This window comes from Callorhinus ursinus, unplaced genomic scaffold (assembly GCF_003265705.2).
Source record: "Callorhinus ursinus isolate GAN/ISIS: 27379988/994484 unplaced genomic scaffold, GSC_fseal_2.0 scaffold25, whole genome shotgun sequence".
NCBI classification, from domain to species: Eukaryota; Metazoa; Chordata; class Mammalia; order Carnivora; family Otariidae; genus Callorhinus; species Callorhinus ursinus.
Window position 1 is genome coordinate 19,675,426 of NW_027397087.1, and position 25,858 is coordinate 19,701,283.

The 25,858-nt window shown below is 36.3% G+C and overlaps 1 protein-coding gene across 4 annotated transcripts in view; it reads right to left on the reverse strand.

Moving 5' to 3' along the window:
* Nucleotides 1-25,858, reverse strand: part of WDR72 (WD repeat domain 72) — a 223,193-nt gene that overhangs the window by 177,886 nt on the left and 19,449 nt on the right. For 3 of the 4 annotated variants that reach the window (XM_073877025.1, XM_073877027.1, XM_073877029.1), the window contains exons 2-9: nt 19,310-19,474; nt 15,143-15,249; nt 9,260-9,338; nt 7,977-8,151; nt 7,233-7,309; nt 5,870-5,989; nt 4,786-4,931; nt 4,300-4,396 (exon numbers count right to left, since the gene is read on the reverse strand). In XM_073877025.1, coding sequence (XP_073733126.1) covers nt 4,300-4,396; nt 4,786-4,931; nt 5,870-5,989; nt 7,233-7,309; nt 7,977-8,151; nt 9,260-9,338; nt 15,143-15,249; nt 19,310-19,462 — 954 coding nt within the window. In that variant the 5' untranslated portion in view covers nt 19,463-19,474. Of the gene's footprint in view, nt 1-4,299; nt 4,397-4,785; nt 4,932-5,869; nt 5,990-7,232; nt 7,310-7,976; nt 8,152-9,259; nt 9,339-15,142; nt 15,250-19,309; nt 19,475-22,188; nt 22,340-25,858 lie in introns of all 4 variants that reach the window. The other variant, XM_073877026.1, reaches the window with a different exon arrangement.

Sequence of the window (25,858 nt, forward strand, 5' to 3'; positions counted from 1 at the left end):
CAAAAAGTTAGCTTTTATGTAGAAAAAATATCTAAATATAAAATGACAACCACTGGCTTAAAATGGAGGGACAAGACTTCATAGATGAAGTCTTGTTTCCATTTTTTTCCTGGTCTTTCAAAAATTCCAAGTAACTTAAGTGAAATAATCTCTTACTCAAGACAAAAAAAATTGATAAAATAGAAGCAAAGTCATCAGCTAGACTTCAGAGAGTTTAACATTTACTGAAGATGTTCTGTCTGCGTATGACACATACTGTTGGGGGCTTTCCATCCATTCAGCTAAATAGTCCTCACAATAATTCTGTGAAGTTGGTACTATCATTGTCTCCAGCTTACAGATGAATAAACTGAGAGTGAAGACGTTGATTTACCCAGAGTGAAACAAACAGCATTGTGCTTTGGAGTCCAATAATTCTGACTCAAGAGTCCATGTCTTCATGACCATACTCTACTGCCCACTAAGGCGGCCTGATTTCTTTATGGCCCCTTGAGTTCCAATTGTCAATTAAAACAGCAACAACTAATATTTGTATGGTAATTTTGTTTTACCAATATGCTTTCTACTTTCTGTTGAGTATTTTTCAGATTTAATATATTTGATTTTAAATATTCTAAGTGGGCACATATAAAAATGAGTCCATAACATATAAATAAATAAGTAAACAAACACAAAAATATTATATTAGTATAAATAAATATGTAGCTAGAGTTTATATTAATATATATTATATGTTTATGTACGTGAAGTTATAATATTGCTGAGGCAGAGTGTGAATATTGGGCACCAGAGTTCTGCAAGATATGCTTTTAGTAGTGAATGAGTCTAGAATCTCCCTAGTACCTCGGTGCAGTGTAGATGTTGTTTGGGCAGACTTGCATACAGAGATTCTGCACAAGGGATCAAAATAATGAAGCGATTATAAAAATAAAGACAAACACTTCTTGTGAAGTACAAATAAAAGGCACCCTGGAAAGAAAGCCAACTGGGGTGCTAGAATTAAAGAAGTCTACAAAAGTGATAGTTCCTAGTCAGAAAATAGGCTTGAAGGTCAGGACTTTGATGTATTATTGGAAAGATTCTATAATATATCTGTAGAGTATATTAAAGGCCAAAACACTGCTCTATTTAATCCTTACAACAAAGCTACAAAGTAAGTAAACACGGTTATTATTCCTGGTGTGGAGATAAGAAAACCAAGACAGGAAGAGAAAAAGAAAGGAATCCAAGACCATGCAAGCAAGATGTATAATCCTCTATTGTCTCCCAAAATGAGAGCATTGCAGGAGAGAAAACAGTTCCTATGAAGTCAGTTCTCTGAATAAATCTTTTTTTTTTTTTTTTTAAGATTAAGAAGGCACTTTGGAGTCTTATACTTGTCAGGCCATCACTTTTGTAGGTGTTAGAAATGGTGTTGATAAAATTTGGGTAAACTGGCTTCTTAAACTCTCTTGACCTTGAGGAACCTTAGCACTGACTAGTCCAACTCCCTCAGGATTTTGATCTGGGAATGAAGCTCCAGAGAGGAGGGTGGTTACTCAGGTTGGTGGTGGGCAGATGCGTCCGCCCTCGCAGCTTGGGGCACTGCCCCTGCAGCTCACACTCCTGGGCTACTGTCAATCCCTCTGCCCTCACTTCTCAACCCACTCCTCGTTGCCTCCACCCCCATCCTTCCCAGGGGTTCCTTCTCCAGTTCTGCTGTTGACCTGCAAACCCCCTCAGAGCCCCTCACCATATGAATTCTAATTTTTCATCACAGTCCCCATACACATCACAAGGAGCACTCGTTCTCTGAGAGGGAATACCTCTAAGAGGTAATAAAATAGTCTTTAAGAGTGAATTCTCTTGGGTTAACTGCCTGGATTCAAATCCTGGTTTAGTACGTACCAACTCTATTAAAAGAGCCAATTACTTGATCTGGACAATTTACTTAACCTCTCTGTCTCATTCTCCCTAACTGTGAAAGAAGGCCAATAAAAGCACCTATTATATGGGATCGCTGTCAGGATTAATGAGTTGCTAAAGGTGAGGTGTTTAGAATGGTGCCATGCATTTGGTACACACTCAGTGAATATTAACCATTCTTATTATCCACTGTTCAGGACAATGAGAAACTTGCTCCAAAGGCCCCCTGCCAGACTCTGGGGCCAAACAGCCTAAGTTCAAATCCTAGGAATTAACCTCTCTGAACATCAGTTTCAAAGTGTGGTCATGGTGGGAATGCATGTAAATGAAGGAGTGTCTTCTTTGACAATAATAAGGCCTTGGACATAAAGTTACCTATTATCGTCATCATTGTTAATACTCTTAGTTCATGCACCCAAATTCCTTGTCTGCAATCCTCAGGTTGTTTCTAGCCCAGCTACTCCCACCTCAGCATTTCAGGGTTACTCCATAGCTAAGACCCTGGAAAGCCCAGTACCTCATCTCAACAACCAAGACCCCTGTCACTGGCCTCAGTGATCATCAGCTGTGATCTGAAGCTAGGGAGACTCTCATAAACTACGGAAAGGAAGGGAGAGTGTCATTTGGTACTACAACTTCATCAGCAGATATGTTCCTAGCATCATAAATGTTAACTCTGGGTACACGTTATTGTCAAACATTAAGATTTGATTCCAAAAGAAGTGTCTAGTTAATATTACATATTTATAGAACCCCTTTTTCTAAACTCATTGTACCTACCAAGCTCATCTCCCCACCCCACCAAAATGATACCTTTTAACTGCAGGAGACTAAGAAGTCTTATATTTAGTGAATATTGGGGATGTTTTGAATAAGGAGAATAATGTCAGACTTTAATTTCTTGGCTGGACAAACGGCAAGCAAGGGCGTAAGGATGGGCACACCAGCTTCTTTAAGATTCCGATTATTCTAGTCATATTTCACTGGCTTCCAAGTACTTCCCACTTTTAAGATAAAGAAGTAACTGTGGTTGTCTAAACAAGAATTGTTGACAGAAGACCCATAGATCTATGTCTTTACATTTTGAGGAACAAAATAAGATGGCTTCCCTTAAGATTAGTATCTTTTATGTTAATTTGTAATTGCTATCCTTTTTCTGCATAGCAGTGTATAGCATTGATAGTTGGAGTAGACTGGAAGCTCTTAAAGGACACTACTTATATTTTAGCTTTTAGGGAAAACTGCTTTATAAGAAATGCATTCTGGAGCTAAAAGAAAGAATAGGTAGGCAGGTCCTTTAAAAAATGACTAAAAGTGCTTTTCTGAGTAAGCCACAATACTGCTTTAATGACCAACAGCAAAACAAGGCTCGAGTGCCACCCACAAATGACTTTAGAAATAGTGCCTGATGCCACGATTCTAAAGTTTGCCTATGCCGCGATGGCACTAAGAGTTCTGATTCTTGGTTGGCACCTGCTTAATAAAGTTTTTGCAACAAAACCTTGCAGATATGTTAAAGGGACAATCACGGAACTATAGGATCTCCAACAGCAATGCTATCTAATTAAGCAAAACATTACTCTGTAAAAAATAACATGCTTCCTTGGTTGATACATCAGTAATCCAAAGCTCCTCCATTCTCCATGAATTACTTCTTTGGATAATTAACTGATGACCAAGTCCATAGGTTAACAACAACAACAACAACAACAACAACAAAACAACCTCACTCTGGTTAGCACTACTAAAATAAAATAACTTTAAATGTTCAGGCTTCCTGGAGTGTTAAAGATATAATTCAGTCAAGTAAAAACACATAATTATATCCTCAACTCTGCCAGGAATCACAAATATATTTGTTTTTATTTTAGCAAGAAAATTCATTCAGAAAAAGAGCTAAATATATGCAAAAAATGGTAATATTGAGTAAAAAAAAAGCAGGATATAAACCATCTGATTAAGTGTAAAAATTGGATTAGACACATCAAAATGGTAATAACTTTGCATCAAACCATTTATCCAAAGGGTCAGTGAAAAATGTGTAACTTTGCATCAAACCATTTATCCAAAGGGTCAGTGAAAAATGTGTAACTTTGCATCAAACCATTTATCCAAAGGGTCAGTGAAAAATGTGTTATGTGTGTGGGTGTTTAACTTTGGTAATTTTTCTATAATAAATATATATTGTTTAATCAGACTTTAAAAGATACATTTTTCAAAGGCAACGTTTTCTCTTCAGTACCCATTAACAGTTAGATTTGATTTTCTCATTGATAACTTGCTGTGGTTCTTCAATTCAACTTTTTCAAGTCTGACTCTGCTACAGACAAAGCAACACTTAACTAAGATGCGGAGTGAAACAGTTTTGAGGCAGTCACTCTCTCCTTGCATTACCTTATTTTCCTGCACAGAAGTAGAGCACAGTAAATGAGGATAAATTGTCTCTTTAAGCACTCTTCCATCAGCAGGGTATAGGCTTTTGGAAAGCCCACTGCATGGTGAAAAATAAAAAGCAGAGTTTAGAACTTTGGAGTTCTTTATTCGTTTTTTTTTTTTTTCCTCCTCCCACATTCAAAAGCCGGATGGTACCATTCAAGTTTCTAAACTCTAGTTAGAAATTGTTGGGTTAATAATTACAAGTGACTTTTTGAAAACCCAGCACCAGCTGTACAAGTTATACATGGTTAATCTCATTCCTTCATCCCCTGCTGTTTTATACAAAGGCTGAAGCCTACCAAGCCCAGAGTAAATCTTCTAGTGCCAAAGTTGTTTTGTTCTGGTTTTTGATCATGGGCGGCATGCAGGGATTTTTCCATAATAAACCTCCCAAAGTTCATTTTCTACCTGAATGTTTTGTATGCCGCTCCCATCTGAGCCCACCTGTTCAGCAGCTGATAGATATAACTGTGACCATCTTCTGTCCAGATGATGATTCTGTGAGCAGCAAGCACCTCTCCACCAGCAAAAAACTGCCCACTTCTACTAACTTCAGTCCGCAGAAGGGAAAAATCACAATAATCATAAACCTAAAATACAAAATTAATGACACACATTAACAAAAGCTTCTAATCTAATCTGCCAATGAGATGAAAGATAAATTATGCTTATCAAGACCATTTAGATGGCAGTGTTAATGCGATAATATATTAAATATTAATAACAGGACACACTGTACTCATGTACCAAGATGATATTTTACTGGTACTTATTTTTTCCCACTTATATTAAGGTAGGTTTCAGTGAATAAGCTTTGTACCATTCCAGAATGTGACCATTAAGCACAGAGATCAAAAATCCCAAAATTTACATATAATTTTATTTCTTCCATATGGTAGTCCAACTTTAAATTTTTAAAATTTATTATACAAAAAAGTTTATACAGTTGAAAACTTTTGTTAGACCACATACTTTATATTTTTGTTCAAATATTATCAACATATAAGTTAAGACAATATAGTTTTATTAACTGGGTCAGGTATATGGAACACTAAAGAAAAAAGGGATGCCATCAGATGATATAATAACTTAGTTTTTCTTTCTTATTGGAGATATCAGTGAATATATTCACAAGAAAGGAATGCATATTCCTTAAAAATGAATGTAGTGACTAAGCAGAAAAAGAAAACAAGTCTAAAAATAAAATCAGTGTATGTAGGTGAAAAGTATTAGTTTTCTTTTTAGTTCTAAAGTGCAGGCATTAAATTTTAAAAATAATCAGAGATAAATGCTCACTATAATAATAGTTTGTTATTAATAAAATTAGGATATATTTTAGATATATAATCTCCTGAGAAGCAAAACAGCTGAGTGCAGGGAGAGGAAAATTGATAAAAGTGGGTTATAAAAGACAAATCATTCCGTGCTCTGATAATAATATAGAGTTTGGATCATATTTAAATCAAACTCTTATAATTATTGCATTGAGCAAGAAAAAATTACATTTGTATATCACTGGTATTAATACCTTCCAACATTTAGAAAATACCACCAGTAAAAGTCTCTCCGTATATGTGCAAAATCGTATTGTCCGGCAGTTCAGGGAGTCGAGAGATTTGGATTCCTTTTCATAGACATCTTGCTTTTCCTTCAAAAGTAATGGGAATATTTTAGTACTAGTTCTAGGTAATTTATACACGACTGTATAAGAAGATTTGCCCCATCGTACACCTGAAGTAGATCACACCATTTTTATAAAAAACTACCCCAGTTTTCTTTTGAGTTTTCTGAAATAAGAAGTTATTTTGTAAAGGAAATCATAAGCAGGATTCCTCATATAATCATCCAACAAACATTCTGGGGACTGTGCTGGATGCTGAGAATATAAAGATATGAGTAAGTTTCTAATTTTCAGACATGGCAGAAAGATAAATCAAAAAAAGTAAAATATTAAAGAAAAAACCTGCAGTACCTTAACTGCTAAAATAGAAAAATGAATAAAATGCTTTGAAAAAAAAACAAAAGAGTGGCCAACATAGGACACCTAGAATACTATATTAGCAATAAGTTTCTGATAATGCTGGTGTGTGTTTCTTGGGCTCATTATGCTAACATAATCCCTAGGCTTCCCCAACCAAGAAATTCCAAAGGAGAGTTCAGATCATAGGGTAGCTGAAACAATTTTATCATCAGCATAAATACTACGACTGTTTTCTCAGCCACCACCTCAACTTGTAGCCGAGTTGATGCAGGGAGCAGGTAAATATACTGGACTCTCAGTGCATGTGACCCCCCAGCCGTTCACAGTCATCTCCCTGCTATCACTCACATAAACTCAGAAGAAAGGCGTCTTTCTTTCTGCTGTAAGGCTCGGAAAGATATTCCTCTATGACCTATTTATTTATTTCTTTTAAAATGTAACCAGTGTGTGTGTATGTGTGTGTGTATAAATAAAAATATTTGTATATGCCCTGACAACAGGTTGGAAGGATACAATTGAATTGTTACCAATGCCTACCCCTTGGAAGAGTGATAGGGGGGAAGTACATGGAGATAGAATTATTCATTTCTACATTATTTGAACTCCTTTTTTAAAAAGATTTTATTTATTTGTATGAAAGAGAGAGAGAGAGCGCATGCACATGCGCACGAGGTGAGCGGAGAGGGAGAGAGAGAAGCAGACTCCTTGCTGAGTGGAGAGCCCTATGTGGGGCTGGATCCCAAAACCTGATATCATTATCTGAGCTGAAAGCAGATGCTTAACCGACTGAGCCACCCAGGCACCTCAACATTATTTGAACTCTTAACAGTGAATGGGTAACACCTTTATAATTAAAAAAATTTCAATAAATATGCTTGAAATTAGAGAATAAAAAGTTTCACAAGCCAACCTGAATGCTGTTGATAGATGAAGAGAGATCCCATACTTTGAGCTCACCCGCTACTGATACCACCAAGAGAGAATCTTCTGTAAAAACAATAAAGGTCACGTATAAGCTGACCCCTGTTATAACTGGTTGCTGTAAAGATCACAGCATAGTCATTTAAGGATTACGCAGGATTACATAGGTGAAAATTATTCAGCCTTGGGTTTTTTTTTTTATAAAAAATAAACATTTTAGATCACGTTTTAAATTTGTTTTAAAATTTCAAAGTGACCCCCATGTAATAGAAGAGCACCGCTAAGGGCAGAACTACGTTGAAAATCATTATGTTGTCAATCTTGCACCTTCTTATTTCAGAAACAAGTAAGGAGCCATTACGGAATTTGAATTCTCTCATTACACGAATCGGAATTCTCTACTACATCCAGAAGATACAGCAAGGCAAAAGTTCCAAGAGTCTTGCTAATCCACAACAAATGCGTGCTTGTCACTCTTGAAATGTACCAATGAACTGAGTCATGGAAACAGTCTCCTCTTTTCATTTCATCTTGACCTCTTGCTGACTTTCTAATGACTTGAACCACTGGTATGAGTGTTCTCAGTTTTCTGGATCTGGCTTAGAGAACTGTCCCCACCAACAGATAAACGTAAAGGAGTATTCTGAACTCTTGCCCATTAGTTTAACAAATCGTTCAAAAGTGGTTATTTTTATATGCACTCTCTTAGTGTTATATAATACCCAACTATTACCTTGAATTCTCATGGAGTGAACAATGCACATGCAGTTGATCCAATCAGGAGACTGAGACGATATGAAAGTGTGAATAACAGCCAAACTTCTGGCATCAATGATAAGAACATCCTGATATTCTCCACAACACAAAAGCCAACCTTCCCCTGTCATCCGGAATGAGCAGTGGTAATACTATGAAAATGGAATTCAAAGCAAAGAGTTAATTATCATTAGCAATTAACATAATTTGGGCTATGGTGAAGACTTCTCTGGATTTTAGTTTTAGCATCTATTCAATTAAAGTATTTACTGGCTACTGAATAGCAAGTAAAGTTTCTTTTAGCTCAATTATTCCATATTTTTGAAGCATTGATTTGGGACTTTAGTCTCATTTGTAATTCACCATTTTTCTGGAGGAAGGGGGATCTTTCAGGAAGAAAGAATCTTATTCCAAATTATGGAAAGCTCACAATTGTTTTATTTCTAGAATGCTATGTAGAATTAAACAACAACAACAAAATCAGGTTCCTTCTTCTAGCGACATTACTATACGTTAAGAAGAAATGAAAGTGTCTGAAGAGTGTGTAAGGAATTCTTATGCCAAATAAGTTTTGAGAACAGCTTTTATCAAAGATTGAGTAATATATTGTACCCTTGACAAATTCTCTTACTGTGCAAGTTTTGGTCCCAGAAACGACTTTGTGAATATTGTAGGGCAAGTCATCAATGCCAAAAGCTATGAGTAAAATATAAAAAACACTGTGAGCACCATTGGTATAATGCAACTGCCTCACCTGTATGATTGGAGTCCATCTACCAAAAGCCAAAATCTGTTTTAAATATGGGAGATGATTACAAAGGTATAGTGATCCTTTTTATCTTTTTATGAATAAGAAATTCAGAAATTAAGAACCTATCCACCCAAAAAAGTTTAAAATTGAAGACAAAAAACTTTTTTGCTTTATAAAATAGCATGTCATTAAAACTGAATCTTTCCATGTGTGTGTCTGTGTGTGTGTTGTGAGTGTAATGAAGAAAAAGTTAAAAATTATCTTTCGAATTTGTCTATTAGATACCAAAATAAAGAAAGAATCAGAAAAAAAAAAGCTTGAGTAGTCACTTTTAGGAAAGAAAAATGCCAAAATAACAGATGATAACTGACACTATTCTACTCCAGGGACAAAATAAAAATCAAAGGAAAAAATACCTTCCAAAAACATTTCTTTAAATGTGTGCTTTGCAAATGCTCTAAAGGAGTTCCAGAATCCGGCAATGTTCTGAAGGAAGGGAAGGTACTTACACAGACTGCAGTGTGCCTGTAAGGAAGAGTGGCCTTCTCCACGCACTGTCCATTGGTGACATTCCAAACACACATCTCCCTAGCAGAGATAACTTTGCATTATTCTCTGTCATTTCTACTCAATTGACTGAAATAATTTTTGTGTCACCAAGTTTTTCTTTAGTGCTGCACTTAAATGCAACCTGATCATTTATGTGGCATTTTGTTACAGATTACTGAGCAAGAAAATGTTGTGGTCATTAGCAGGGATGACATACTGTATCTGTGTCTTTTTGTTTGGGTAATTACACCCTACCGCCCGCCTACAAACCTTACTTTAGCGCCAACCTGACCTAAAACAAATTGTGTGGATCCAGCTACCACAGTCTGTTAGAGTGATAGTACAACAGTCTTTTCATGGAAACTGCATCCTTTTGAAAATGGTTTATTTCACCGAACTTAAACTACATATTCTGAAAAGCATAATGCATCGAGGGCTGCATCTTCTGGAGCTGAGGTATCATTTTTATAAAAATAAACAGTGCCACCAAGAGGCTACATTTGGTCTCTCATTGATAGGGTTTACTTCTTTGCTTATCCTGAAATGTTGAAATCACACTTGCCACTACATATTTAGAGAATTCTCATTGTTTAGAAAACTCTGACTTGCTTTCCTGTATGTTACAAGGATGTACATAAAATTATGAAATACAGTGACAAAATACATCACCCAGCGTAGGGCAATTTAAATCTACATGATTTCCGTTCACAAAAACCAGAACGGCTGTTTCAGAGTTGTTTGGTAATATCCTTCAGTTTTGACACTTTCAACACATAAGCAAAACTTTCCATGAAAGAATAAATGAAACCTTTATTGGCTTTAAGGGAGAAGCTGCTATTAAGAAGCAAAAGATATGAATTAATAATAGTAAATGCTAGATGCATTTGGTGTTTTGCTGGACTTTTTGTTTTTCTGGTCAGACACTGGACATCAATCTTTAAATCAATGGTTCTCAACCTGGGGCGATTTTGCCCCCCAAAGAACATTCGACAATGATAAGAGATATTTTTGATAGTCACAACTAGGAACACACTACTGGCATCTAGTGGGGGAAGGCCAGGAATGCTGCTAAATATTCTAGGATGCACAGGATGGCCCCACAACAAAGAATTCTCTGGTGCTCCAAAATATAATCAGTACTGAGGTTGAGAAACTCTGTTCTGGATATAGAAACAAAATATTCATAATTTTTTTCTCTGTTTATATCCGACTTTATTCCAAAAAGGATTTGAGGTAATATGAAAACTCATGCAACTCAGTAAAACAAGGGAAAAGTTTGTGTGTGTGTGTGTGTGTGTGTGTGTGTGTGTGTGTGTGTGTGTGTGAAAAATAAAACTGGGAAAGAGGTAGAAATTGAGATAATAAATCTCAAAGGTAAAAAAAAGTCAAAGGTTAAAAAAAATAGAACTTAACTTGCTATTAATATAAAATTTTAGCTTCATAAGGAACTGGAGTTTATTAGCATAGTTCTCAACTCTAGCTGTGCATCACCTGAGCATATTTCTAAAATTGTCCATAGAGATTCTAATTCCACAGCTCTGTGTTGGAGTCCCGGCATATAGGTTTTGCCAAGCTCTTGGTCAGTTAGTCTGTTTCTAGGTAAGTCTGTCTCCAAACCAGTGGTTCTAAACTGGCTATACATGAAAATTATCAGCAAACTTTTTAAAAATACTGATGTCTGGGTCCCAACCCAGACATCAAGCCATGCTAATTAAATCACATTTTCCAAGGTTGGAGCCTGGGCATCAGTAAAAGCTCTCTTGGTGATGTTAATGTTTCTAAATTCTCCTGGATCTAATGCTTTCCCTATTTGTTTTCTTATCATCTTATTTTCTATCTTAAAGTTAAAAAAAAAAAAGTAATACAAAAATACCACAAAGCAAAAACTGACTCTTTGCCTATCAATTCTTTTTAAGGAAAGAAAGCAGATGTGTTGTGTACCAAAAGTAGCATTGACATTGTAGCTGGAACTGTACAAGTTACATACTTAATAAGAACACAGAAAAATTGACTATTAAAATGTACATTCGTCTTTTCCTTTTGAAATACTATCCCCAACGTTTCTACTGAGATCACCTTTAATTACATAAAAAATGTTTAACAATTTCCAAAATTTTTAAATTCTTGATTTTTTTAAAATTTCATTGAAAAGAACACAGAGGAAAATATCTACAACATATAAAGTTACAAAACTGCTAAATTCCCACTAAATTCCTGGAGAAAAGGCATTTTTTTCCTTATTCAATTCTACATCCCCACCTCAGCACCTCAATAAAAAATTCATCCAGTGGATAAATAGATCAGTTGCCATTCTTCTGTCCACTTTTCTACTTTCATAAATACACTATTTTCTCTTGGCCCCATTCCTATTCTTATATTTGTGTGCTTATAAAACTGTTATGATTTCTATTTTAATGCAACATCTAGAGGGAGAGGAGATAAACATGGTTTGCCATCTTGAATTCCAAGTCCCTTATATTCTTCAAACTCTTTTTTTCTCTTGTCTTCCATTACACTTTTGGGATTTCACTGGCCTTCTCACGTTCCATTCTTATGCTGCTTTAAATGCTGATTTTCCTTAGATTTTTGTCTTAGGCTTTCTTACATTCTCACATTTCACACTCTCTCTGGGTGAATTATCTACTCCCATCACTTCAGGTACCATGTACATGACGTTGGAAGCCCAGACCTCTTCACTGAGCTCTAGATTTCTACATGCAACTAGCTATTAGATATCTATGTGGATGATATGGGAGACTCCACATCCTCATATGCACAGTGAAGTGTAACATCCATCCTCCTTAGTTTCCTAACCTCATAATTAACTGGTATCATCACCAATGGGTTTCCCAAGTCATTCTTGACATCATACTTTCTCTCACTGCCCCCATTATAGGATACTCACTACACCAGATATGTTCTCTGAACAAGCAGCCTCAGCACTGTCCAGGAGTGTGTTAGAAATGCAAGTTCTTGAACCTCAGCCCGGACCTACTGAACCCATACCTCTGGGAGTGGGGCCCAGAAATCTGTATTTACACAAGCTCTTCAGGTGGTCCTGATGTAAGCTCAGGTTGGAAGAACATGGTTCTAGAAGACTCTAAGACTGGGTGCCTGCCTAACTTTCTGGTCTCATCTCCTGCTGCTGACTGAAAATTTTATTAATAAGTAATAACCCTCTTTATCAATGCCAAGGCTTTTTTGCCTTAAGGTTTTATTAACTATGTGTATTTATTAATATAAAATATTTATACAGCTATATCAACATTATTTTGGTCAGTATTCATCCGATAAATCTTTTTCCATCCGTTTACTTTTAACCTTTCTATGTCCTTATGCTGTTTTTGTCTTTTAAGTTATATGACAATCTTTGTGATTTAACTAGAGGGCTCAGTCCCTCTACATAATTGAGATTACGGTTTTAGTCAGATTTAGCTCAACTACCTTATCTTGTGCTTTCCATTTGCCCCATTTATTTTTGTCTCCTTTGGATTAAATAGCATTATTATTTTTTCTTTTCCAAGTTGGAAGTTCTGTATTCTATTTCTTTTATTTTTATTTCTTCTCTCTGTTCTTTTAGCAGCTACCCTGGGAATATCAACATGTACATCTAGCTTAAATTCTAACGTTAATCAACAGCTTTACCCACCTCTAGAACACCACAACACGTGGAATCTGGTCACTACCCAACCCTCTGCAATTGTTGACTAGGATTGTGTGAATATGTATGGGCAGGGCATGGGAGATACATAAACATTGTTGTGTAATAGTCTGTATTTATTTACACTTTCTAAAAATTTGCTGGTTTTGTTCAATACTCCTTCTTCCATCTCAGCTCTTCCTTCTGAATCATGGCTTTTCTTACTGAAGAATATAATTTAGAATTCTGCTGCTTATAGAGAATCTGCTGGCAGTGAGTGTTCTCAGTATTTGTCTTAAACGTTATTATTTTGACCTCATTTTTAGGAAGATATTTTTGCTAGACATGCAATTCTAAGTTGGCAGATATTTTCTCTCAACATTTTGAAAATATTTCACTGCTGTCCAGTTTTCATTTTACTGCTGAGAAGTCAGCATAATTGCATTCCATTATAAATAATCTGCTTTTTCCCACTAACCACCTTCAGGATCTTTTTTCTTTGGCATTCTGTTGTTTCAACATCAGGTCTCCAGGTATGTATTTCCCTTCAGTCATCCTGGAACTCACTGGGATTTCTGAATCTTATGCCTACTGATGAACTAATACTTTGGGAAAAAAATGAAAAACTGAATCACAGCAATTTTGGGTACCATCTGAACATTCTGGAAGCAGAAACGCTAAGTCTACAGTCACTTCTTGAGTCTTCTCAAAGCTAAAAAATCATTGTTGTTGGGGCATAATGGACCAAGTCTAGTAAGTGTAATAACTTCCAGTAGATTAAACTAGGATTTGTTAAGTATGAAGCAGCTGAAATGTAGATACTGCCTAAAGAATATCTTAACAGATGCAGGCCAAGTTTTGCATCTTGAAGAAACAGAATTCTAGAAAATTAAAATCATCTTGGGAAAGGAAGATCAAACCAGACTCCTTGGCTCTTTAATAATTATATTTGCAGGGTTGTACAGCTGAATTCATCTATCATCAAGAATATGTCCATTAACCTTAGTTTCTTTTTTGGAGCTAGACTACTGGGGGCAAAAACCTCAGGCTGGAACTCAATTACTTTCCAGAGCTATTTCTCATTTAGCAATTAATTTTTCTCAACTCCTCAAGTAGTCTCAGGAAAAAAAAAATCACCATCTCCCAAATTCTCTAGACTGGCAATATTTATCTATCTCAGCTTGTGTAGCAGGCTTTGCGGCAGCCCTAGCACAAAAAAGCTACTAGCCATTGTTAAGAAAATAATGTACTAGGGCACTTAACTCTAGCCTCACCCAAAGTTCAATCTCTCTAAGTTTAACAATGATGGCTTTGCTGTAAACTATGAGAATAGGTACCTCTTTGATACCCGTTTCACTAGCATTTTGTTAAACTATTCAGTTTCTCCAAGTTTACACTCATGATTCTTTTGGTTCTCAGAGTTCAGGGCCATGTACTTTCTCCTCAGGTTAAAAAAAGGAGGGGGTTCTCTTGTTTCAACCAGTAATCCAATCCCTGATTCACAAATGCACGCTGAATCGATTCCGCATTCCCGAATCTACTTTGGCAAATAACTCATCAGCAGAGTCCAGCTCCTAGTAGTTCTTCCATCGGCGAGGCTTTTTCTTACAGCTTAGTCCTATTTCACTGGAATAAACCTTGCTTCCATGAAACTGCACCCAAATCACAGTATATGTTCCCTTCCCTTCTCTCTCCCCTCTATCCCACTTACCATTGAGCCCTCTCTTCTGTTTCTCCTATAATGATTTCAGATAAGTGTATAACATGAAGATTATAACTACTGAGTTGTTTTACAAAATGATGAAGGCTTGGATAGATTTGCTTAAGAGCTCAAAGTGAATTACTACGTGAAAAAAGACAAGCACCCAGACGTTTCCGTTTTCAATTCTACAACAGGTGGCATTTGCCATTATCTTTTATATAGTGAGGCTGCTGCAAGGCCTGATAGACAAGTTAGAGAGTTTATTTTGGTCTTAATCCAGCAAGAAAAAAAAAGAGTTAAATTGGGAGACACAGTACTGATCACGTTCCTTGGGATCATCACCCAAATACTCTACCATTCAAGATCTAAATTTTCCTCTATGTAAAAGGAACATGATAATCACTGAAGTTTCCTTCAGCCCCAGAATTCTGTACCCCATCATTGATTTTAAAAAGGGAGAGGCAACAGAGATGGTCACAAAGTTACGCACATCTTACTTACCCATTTTCAGCAGCACTGACGACGTAAGGTTGTTTCGAGAAATCCCTTGCTCTTGCCAAACATGTTACTGAAGCCGAATGGCCAAAGAGAAGTTCTTTAGCTGAAATCTGAAATGATGAGGGTAAGCTTTTAAACAGCTATAAACTTTTGAAGAATATAAACATCACATTATCTAAGTATTCATAATTTTGATTAGAAAATCCTGTTATATTATGTTTTTGCTCTACATAGGTTTCAGGAAAACTGATCTATGCCATATAAAAATCCACAGAATAATAAACATCTAGATACAGGGCGCCTGGGTGGCTCAGTTGGTTAAGCATCTGCCTTCAGTTCAGGTCATGATCTTGGGGTCGTGGCTTCAGGCTCCCTGCTCGGCAGAGAGACTTTCTCCCTCTGCCTCTCCCCACAATTCATGCTTGCTCTCTCTCTTAAATAAATTTAAAAAAAATCTAATAAACATCTAGATACAGGAGATGTCTTGTACACAGTTCTTTGTTTTTGGTTTTGGTTTTGTATCTATCATGAAACCTAAATAATCACCAGACCTGTTATACAACATCTAGGTTTTGAATACAAATAAGTCAGTGTTTATGTTTATTATGCACAAAATGTGCCTCAGTTGATAGTAGCATATTAATGAGCAAATTTCAGAATTCAGAAATGAGTTTACAAAATAATACAAGGAAAATATTACCTTTTTTGTAACCATTGTATCCTTATCATAACCTTATTTCATTTCTTGCTCCAGAAATAATAAAAATTAATTTTTCTGCATTAAAAATAAAATTTAACTAAGTTGTTATTGAAAATGCCAATGTCCTTCTCTTGTACGTGAACTTAAAAATACAGCACCAAGGGCTAATTCCTCCATTATCTCATGTATGAAAGATGTCTATTGCTCTTTATTTTATAAAACAAGATCATGAAAATCAAACTACAAAACAAAAGACATGCAGGATCCCCTCAAATGAAGAGTTTGTCAATAGGCACTAAAACTTTAATTTCAATAACCAGAAAATTTGTAGGTAATAAAACTTGTCTTGAGGGTAATAATATTTCCAAATGAATTAATATTCATTATACTTTTTCTGAACTATGCAAACATATCCATAGGTGATAAAGAAATCATACCGATGAGGACAAATTACTTCAAAACACAATCATTCTCTGTCTTCATCTTATTTCTATCACAATCAGAAATGTTTCCCTAAAGATCTGTTGTTAGACTAAATTTCCATTGCTACAAAGAAGTTTTGTGGTATGTTACAACCATTTACCTTATTCTACCTTTTTCCTGGGAAATCCAGATGGTTGTTCCATCTCAGAAAACAACACACTATCTTTTCCCATCATCACATTTTGGAATACATACCCCCATGAACTTACAATACTTGTAATATATGGAACACCTTTCCATATATTACAGGCCAAATTAAGCAAGGAATTAGAGCCAATCAAGGAGATTTCTTCTCCCGGAGAAAATCTGCTATGGACAAAATACCATAATGGTACTCCACTGCTTTGAATATGGAGTCCTCATTCTACTACTAAATCCCCACATGTAGTTAAATAAACTGTGACAATTCATTATAATCTCTTCCTTTTATCATATTCTGGAACTGCTGGAATAAAACAACACAAAAATCCAAACACACCTACTCATTGTCATGATGAAATCCAGGAGACCTTTACTTCTATTCGTTGGCTCTACCTCCATGACTTATTGCCCACCCCCGACCCCCACCCCACCAGGAGCTTCCAATAGCACAAATGGGAACACAAAACTTGATGAGCATCCACCATACCCAGGCACTGGTGCAACTATGAACAGGGTTTAATGCCCATTTCACAGATGAAGAAATCAAGGATCAAAGAATATGTCATTTGCTCCATATGAAAGTTGGTAAATACCAGAGTTAGAACTTGACCAAACTCTCCATTCTTTTCCTGTACCAATATTGCTATTCTTGCTATTCTTCATTTTGTCATTGTTGTGTTTCCTTTTGAGTATTAAATAGGAAGAAAAATAGAACATAGCAATACTAAGGGAATATATCTGGGAGTAAGTTCAGCTCAGCTTTCTCTATGTTTAAAAGTGTTATAAATACCAGCAATCAATACTGGGAAGGACAAGTGAAGTAGTTCCTAGCATGAAACTTGGAGAAGCTCCTCACTGGCAGACTTCACTAAGAAGTCTTTGGGAGTCAGACCCTGAGCCTGGAAGCAGCATGCATAACAGGAGCATGTGATGAGAAACTTATTCTCCACTCCCCTATAGCCTGCAATCCCACTACCCGTGGACAGGGAAAAACTGAGATGTGGTCCCAATCCCCTAATAAATACTTGGATACTCCAAGATATCCAGAACTTAAATCACCTCCTTTCCCTTCTTATTCCTATTCTCTAATCACCTCTATTCCTTCTACAAATCTATGATATCATCACATCACCAGTCCCACCCACACCCAAACCCTAAGTCAGTAAGGTATCCTTGACTATTCCTGCCCCCTTGACCCACACTCCAATCAGTTGCTCAGTTCCACACATTCTTTCTTCTCAGTATCTTTCCATTTTCATCTCCTTTTCATCCCTTCTGTCCCTGATTTGGTTCCTACTCAAAAACTTTCTTGACTAAATTAATGAAAAGGTTCCTACCATAGTCACCGCCCTTTATCACTTCTGTCCCTCCCTTCACATTAATACCAAATGATAGTCTCAATCACAAATATACTAATATAGGATTATGTCATCTCCTTGCATAATCTCAAAATCCCTAATATTATCACTGCTTTTAATTAGCATGTGGCATTAGCTCTTGCTAGTTAATTTTTTTTTTTTTTAATCTAAATCCCTCAGCACTTCAGGTACTCTGAGTACCTTGTATCACCCCATCAGTGCACTGCATCAGCCTATGTCCTTCCTCTACTACACTGCAGCCCCTTGGACAGCCAGGACCAAGTCTTCTCATCTGTTTGAACCCAGGTACCTAGCGTACCACCTAACTTATAATATGTAGTCAATAAATGCATGTTGAACAAATGCTGAATATATACCAGGAACATAAAAAGGAATGTAAAAAGATACAGATGTGAGGCTTCCAAATTTCTTAAGCTTATTGCAACCTACATATTATAAGACAATTACTCCAGCCGGAAAACACTATACCTGAAACATTAAAAAGCATAGCAAGTCCATTTAAGCCATTTAGAAGTGTGAGTTTAAACTCTAAGATATAATAAATGTGAAGGCCACTTTTCAAAACTCAGCTGTTGCAATAATACCAGTTCCTTCTTTCAGGAATGTTCATAAACACTGAGCTGAGCTGGTCTCCTATGCAGTTGTTGGCAGTCCTGTAGTGTAACTCTTCTGTGACAGGAGGTGTTAATTAATTACACTATAAAATAGAATTACAATTAATTGTTAATTTAGGTTTTAAAGTGACAAACTTTAAAGGCTAAAAATAGTCTTTGATCTTTAAAAGGCTTCTTAATGAGGGCAGTATACTTTAAGTACATCATTAGTTTAAATGTTCAAATTGGGTCCAGAGGCTGCTAGCACTAAGCAAATATCTATTCCAATATGTTAAATGTTTATGACTTGGGACAGGGACAATTAATTGCTAATCAATGGGCCAAATCCTAGGTGAGGTCAGGTTCTGAGATAGGAAGACAACAATAGTAAATTGGATTTAGAGCTTTTTGATGTGATCTTTAAAAATCACATGCAAGCAGAGACCAAAAGAATAGCAAGAAGGCCAAACTGACAGAAACACCCAGATAATTAAGATATTATTCATTTAATTAATAGCAGTTTCCAAGGGTGCCCTTTGTTTAGATTAATGAGCCATAATTTTTAGAATTATACTTACATGTCTGTAGTTCAGTTACTTAAACATATAATTCAGGATGTAAAATGGTAAAACTCAGCATAGCTTAAAGGGTGATAACACTTAGTTGGTAGCTAAGATTAGCAATACTGATAATCTAATTTTCAAATTTGATCTTGATCTATTATTTTCTCCAAATTCAGAAGTAAAACCAGTTTACTGCTTCAGTGAGCACCTTTTTAACAATCATGCAAAACTCCCACCGTCATGGCAGGTAGAAGCAAGTTATGCTTATTTTGTGAGTGCCATCTGTTTTGATATGAATCATTTTCACTAACCTTTAGTTCAGGTGAGAGATTCCAGAGACAGAGTTGACCTTCTTGACTTCCAGTCACAATGGTTTGCTGGTCATCAGTGATCATGATGGCAGTGATGCTGTGTGGAGGGGCCTTCTTCCCCCAGAGTGCTACTGCCTGCAAGGAGGACCTCATGCTGAGAGGATCCTGAACAAAGAAGAAAATGGACACAGCCATCATTCATACATTTGGGGGACTGATCATGTCACAAATGGATTTACCATGATCTAGACTCTGGGATGTATTCTCCCAGAGATGGGGAAAAGAGTGCTTCCCAGTCAATTAGAGGAGAAGGCAGTCAGGAGACATTGAAATTACCATGCCCAGTGTTAATCCATCCAACAACAATGACTTTTAGCCCAGTTTGTGATTATCGATGCTGACAAAGACAAGCGTAGAAATAGTCTACCCACTCCACACATGGGTTTGACTATGGGTGATCCTGACTTGCTTCAAAGTCCAGCGAGACCTCTCAAGAAGATTAGAGCTGGCTACACACTATAATTTGAAGACAGCTTTGCATACTCTCTCTCTCCCCAAAAACGTCATCACCTCGCCGAAGTAACAAATATCTGAACTTTGTGGTTAAGAAGTAAATCTTTTTTATAAAAACAGTGTTTCCTAGTCTTCAAAGATACATGTTTGACTCTCCTGGTATCTGTCATATTCATGTTCCACCTATATTACTTCTAATAATAATTTTTATTTCACCTGTTTTTGTATTTGATATCCTCCTCAACAAGAATTTTCATGAAATTACTACCTTTGCTTGTTAGTTACAAGGGTTAAGATGAATATATACTTGTCAAAAAATGCTTGCCTGTGTCCCACCCAAAATGATCTGAAATATACCTAGCGATATGTGCATTACAGTCTGGGACACACTAAGTTAAATGTTTCCCCCATTCTTTTCTGAAATACAAATAATTTGGTGATGAATAATGCTTTAAGTCTTTAAAGTAGTTTAGTAAGTTTCCTCTTATGACTTAATGGTATATATTTAGTCTCATTAAAAATGTCAAAGATAAGAGAGGGAGGAAGATACCAAACTTACTTCCCATGTTTAGCTTACTTTCCATGTTTGGCTTGAGAAAGTTAACAAAATGAAAATCTTCTGTCCTACAGGACTTCTGTTATTAAATTTTATGGTATTATTATTTATAATGTTTGATTACACATAAACACACACACATGTAAACATGACTATGCATTTACACCATGAGCACAAATTCGATGTAGGCAGTGCATAACCCATAAGCTGGTTGCTTTCAAAATTTTATTTATCATTCAGTTGTTTGGTATTCAGTATCAGTTCCTGATGGTTTGCTTCTTAGCTCAGTACACAAGTGGTCCCCAGGTTCCAGGAAACCAAGATTTCTATGGGAACTATTTGGAGCTTTGCAATTCAGACTATCAGGACCACACATATTAATCACATTACTAAGCTAACCAAAGAGTTCTGGTTTTAATAACCCTGTAATCTGAACTTGGACTTCTACCTCAAACACAGAGAAACAATACTGTGAGTGGTGTGCGTGTGTGTGTGTTTTCATTGTTGCCTCATGGCCATGCTTGTAAATAAGTCTAGGGAATTTGAAGCAGTACAAATCTAGGAAAAATCTGAAACAGGATCTGAGTCAGTTTAAGTGTTAATCTCCACTTAAGGACAAGAAGCCTTCCTTACTCGATGAAATGGAATCTAGAAAAACCCCAACACTACTTGGAAAGATAAGGAAGCTTATTTCCCAATCTTCCAAGAAAAATATGCCAAATCTAAACCACAAAACAGGTTTGGAATAAAAAATATTGTTATATATATGATGCCAGAATCCCCACATGCAGAAATATATGTAAATAATTGTTCTCAGGTCAATGATATCAGTGGGAGGCCTCTCAAAAACACTACACACTTATTAGGATATCTCAAATTTTTAAATTAAAAAATCATGCCAAGTGTTAAGAATGTAAAACAACTAGAACTCATATGCTGCTATTGGAAATACACAATGAAAAATAGTTTTGCAGTTTTTTTATAAAGTGAAACATGTGCTCAGTACATTACCCAGTCAATCCACCCCTAGGTCTCACCCAAGAGAAAAGAAAGCAAATATTTATACAGAGAGTTCTACATGAAGGGTTTTATTTATAATAGCTAAAAACTGGAAACAACTCAAATGTCCATCATATGAGGTGAATGGATAAACAAATTGTGGTATAGCCACACAATGGGATACTATTCAGCTATAAAAAGGAATGAATTCTTAATTTGCACAACATAGAGGAAACTGAAAATAATTATGCTGAGTGAAAACAGTAGCTAAAAAGAATAAATACAGTATGACTCCATTTGTATAAAATTCTAGAAAATTCAAATTACTTTAGGACAACAGGAAGCAGGTTAGTGGTTGCCTGTGGACAGGAGAAAGGAACAGGGATTACAGAGATTGTGAAGGAGAATAAAGAAACTTCTGAGGATGGTAGACATGTTCATTATTTTGACTGCTGTGATTGTCTCATGAATGAACACATATGTTAAAACATACACAATAATACACTTTCAATACATATATGTAGATTAAGTATACTGCATGTCTATTACACTTTAATAAAGCTTTTTTCTTTTTTTACAAAGCATTTGGGAAGATACTTTCACAACCAAGACTGCATACGGTTTTCATAGAAACAACTCCAGTGGCAAATAAGCTTGCAATAAGAAATTACAAACCATTCAAGAAAATAATAAACCATTAGTAAACAGAACCATCAGTATCCCCAGAACTAATAATAAGAGAACAATATAAAACTTATTGTGAAAGAAGAACAAATATGTTAAGTTGCGATAAACTATTAATGAGGGGCACCTGGGTGGCTCAGTCGGTTAAGCATCTGCCTTTGGCTCAGGTCATGATCCCAGGACCCTGGAACTGAGCCCCATGTCAGGATCTCCGCTCAGCAGGAAGCCTGCTTCTCCCTCTCCCTCTGCCTGCTGCTCCCACTGCTTGTGCTCTCTCTCTCTCTCTGTCAAATAAATAAGTAAAATCTTTAAAAAAAAAACTATTAAAGAGACAAAAGAAGAAACCTGAAACCTTAGGAAAAAAGACAACCTATAGAAAAATAAACAGGTAGAATTTTAAAGAAACAAATACTACTTCTAGAATAAAATATAATCATTGGAATATAACAAATGTCAAGAGAATAAATCAAAATAGACTCAAGAGAGAATCAATGGACTTAGAGATAATTCTCAAGAAATTACACAGAATAAAAAAGGCAAGGAGTGATTAAAAAATAGATGTTAAGTGAAAAAAATCAGAGAGTTAAGATCAGAGATATTAAGAGCTAGAGATAGAATGAGAACACCCAACATTTATCTAATATAAGCTCCAAAAAAGGCAGAACCCTTTCCGTTCCTGGCTAGTTCAGTCCTAAAACCATTAGGTAGAGAAAGCATGTTTGGAGTGTCAGAGCTCAGTAGTGTGAGGAGGGCATCTATACAGGAGAACACGTGGAGTTGGAGCCCAGGGAGGATGAGTAAGATGCCCAAACGTGGGCAGCCCTGTGTGAGATGCACAGCCCAAGCAGAGTGAAAAGGGACAACGTGTGCAAGACTGTCTCATATTGGGTGTTGGAGCCTGAACAAGAAGGAAGGAGTTCACACCATGAGAATGATAAAGGCAGTGGCCCTGGTGTGGAGCTCAGAAACCACTGCAAGGTGAGAAGGGCATTTGTATGGAAGGGAGAGCCAGTGTGGAGTGCTAGAGTCCACGCAGGGTGAAGATGAAGTTTACATTAGGTAGGGAGGTACTAACAAAGGGGAGTCAGAGGATGGGCAAGGATGCCTTGGAATAGAGTGCAAGAGCCCAAGAAGGTTAAGGAAGGCATGCCTGCTGGGGGAAGTTCAGCATGTCCTGGTGGTATGGGCAGGGGTACTACCAGAAAGTGTAACCAGATATAGGGAATACAGTGGCTGAGCAGAGTATTCACATCTAGGGTCACAGCTCTACAAGGGATGATGAAGCCATATAAGGATCAGGAGGACATCCACACAAAGGGTAGGGCAATAGCATTTATAGAAAAGTGGTTCCGTTCAGAGTAATTGATTAAATAATTAATATGTGAATAGGATAACAGGAACCAGGTTTCTTACTATCAGAAAACAGAGTTGGAAATATAGAAAGGAAGAAAACTAGAACAATCCCTGTTGTGTTGCAATGGAATCAGAGGTATTGGTATGAACACACACACACACACACACACACACACACACACACACACCCATGTACACACTTCTCATCTCTGTTCCCTGAGGGCTTAGGAGCAGCAACACTCCCATAGCAACAAGCTCACTTAGCATCTTCTAAATACTATTCTTTACTAGAACAAACCAGGGTTTCTTGGGAAATTGGTTGATGCCAGGCCTGGAGCAGGGAAAATACAAGATGATATTGGCACATGTTATTGTTGAGAGCAAGAAAGTGCTCACAGTGAGGGGACACAGCAAAAGGACACAGAAGCCAGCTTGAATGAGTGCCCACTGGCCAAATTATGGACAATATGAGCATCAAAGTGAGTAACACTAGGAACAGATTGAAACTCATTGAATAAAATGGGAAACCACGGGTTCATACTAATTACAAAGGAAATAAAAGCATAACTTCACACAGGAAGAGCCTGGCAAGTAATGGAAGTAAAAATGATCAGTGATGGGGCAAATCAGATTCACGCACCACCCGATAGGATGTCGTGAGAAGAACACGTGTTCCTACAAAAGATGTGTGACCTGAATCTAATCACGATGAACACAAACTGAAGGACCCTATGAAATAACTGAACTGTAATTTTCAAAAAGGCCAGGTAAGGTCAAGAAAGTCAAAGACTAAGGAATGCTCCAACTAAAAGACTCAAAAGACATGACCACTAAATGCAAGATACGGGTCTCACCTAGATTCTCCTACTATAATGGACATTACTGGGATATCTGGCAATACTTGAGTGGAATCTAGGACTGAACAGTAGTTATATATCAATGCTAATTTCCTAATTTTGAAGGGTTCATTGTGATTGTGTAGGGGAATATCTTTGTTCTAAGGAGTACAAACTAAATTCTTAGAAGATGGAGTAACAGATTGGCAACTTGCCACTATTCTGTGTACAATACTTACTGTTTACCCCTAAGTTTGAAGTATTTTTTAAAGTATATTATTAAAAAATTAATGGGTCTACCATTTTCCATAATATTTCAAAGATATGAAAACTTAGATTTAAGAATCCAATGTGTTAAGAAGGATCAAAATAGAAATAAATGGACACCAAAGCACATCCTAGAGAAATTGTAGTACACTACAGCCAAAGCATGCAAGAAAATAAGACAAACAACCTGAAAAAGGAACAGCAAGTGTGCTTGCTCAAAGAAGATCTCTCCACAGCAAAATTAGGGCCAGAGTTACTGGAGTATTACCTGTAAGTGCTGAAGATGAATGTCAACCTAAGTTTTTATACTTAGTTATCACTCAAAGTGAGGGCAATATAAAGACACTTTTCCAACAAATAAGGCCTGAGAGAGTATAGCATTCACAGCCCTTGCTGAAAGAATTACAAAAGGATGTACTTTAGGAAGATATAAATTAAATCAAAAAGAAAGGAATAAAGTGGAATACAGATGCAATCGTGAGCAAGGACACTGGTAAACACACAAGCAAATCAAAATGAGCACTACCTTAAAATAATAATATTAATAATGATGAAGATAATTAATTGGAGAGTTAAAGAAGTAAACTAAAATTAAAGAAGAGGAAATGGATCATTCTAATATTCTTGTACATTTGGGGAGTGAGCAGAAATACTTTAAATTTTCTTAAGGTAAGAATTCATGACAAGATATTTAAAAAAAAATAGCGTATAACTTCCAACCAGTAGTGTGGTAAAAGGCAATAAAGAAAACAATAGAAGAAGAAAAAAAAATTAAAGCAAAGAAACACGGAAAATGGAAAATGCAAAAATAAATGGTAATTCACATTTAAACATACCAGAATTTACAATAAGTAGATGAGTTAAACTTGCTAGCTAAAAAACAGGGGTTTTCAATGATAATATAACCCAGTATATCCTACTTATAAAAAATTCCTAAAGTATTTACACAGTAAGACTGAAAATAAAGGCATAGTATAACCCAGTATATCCTACTTATAAAAAAATTCCTAAAGTATTTACACAGTAAGATTGAAAATAAAGGCATAGGCAAGGCTATACCAGGCCAATAGTAATGAAAGAAAACTGGTATGATAGTGGACAAATAGTCTTTAAGGTAAAAGTATTACTGGGAGAAAAATGGTCACTATATAGTGATTAAACAAATTATTCACTAGAATGGGATAACAGTCTCTACTCTCTAGGTACCCAACAGCAGAGCCTCAAAATACATAAAACACAATCTTGCCAAACTACAAAGAAAAATCAAATAGATTTACTATTAAAGAGGAAGATTTCGTATATCACAATCAGTAATAAGCAGATCAAGTGGACAAAAAAAAG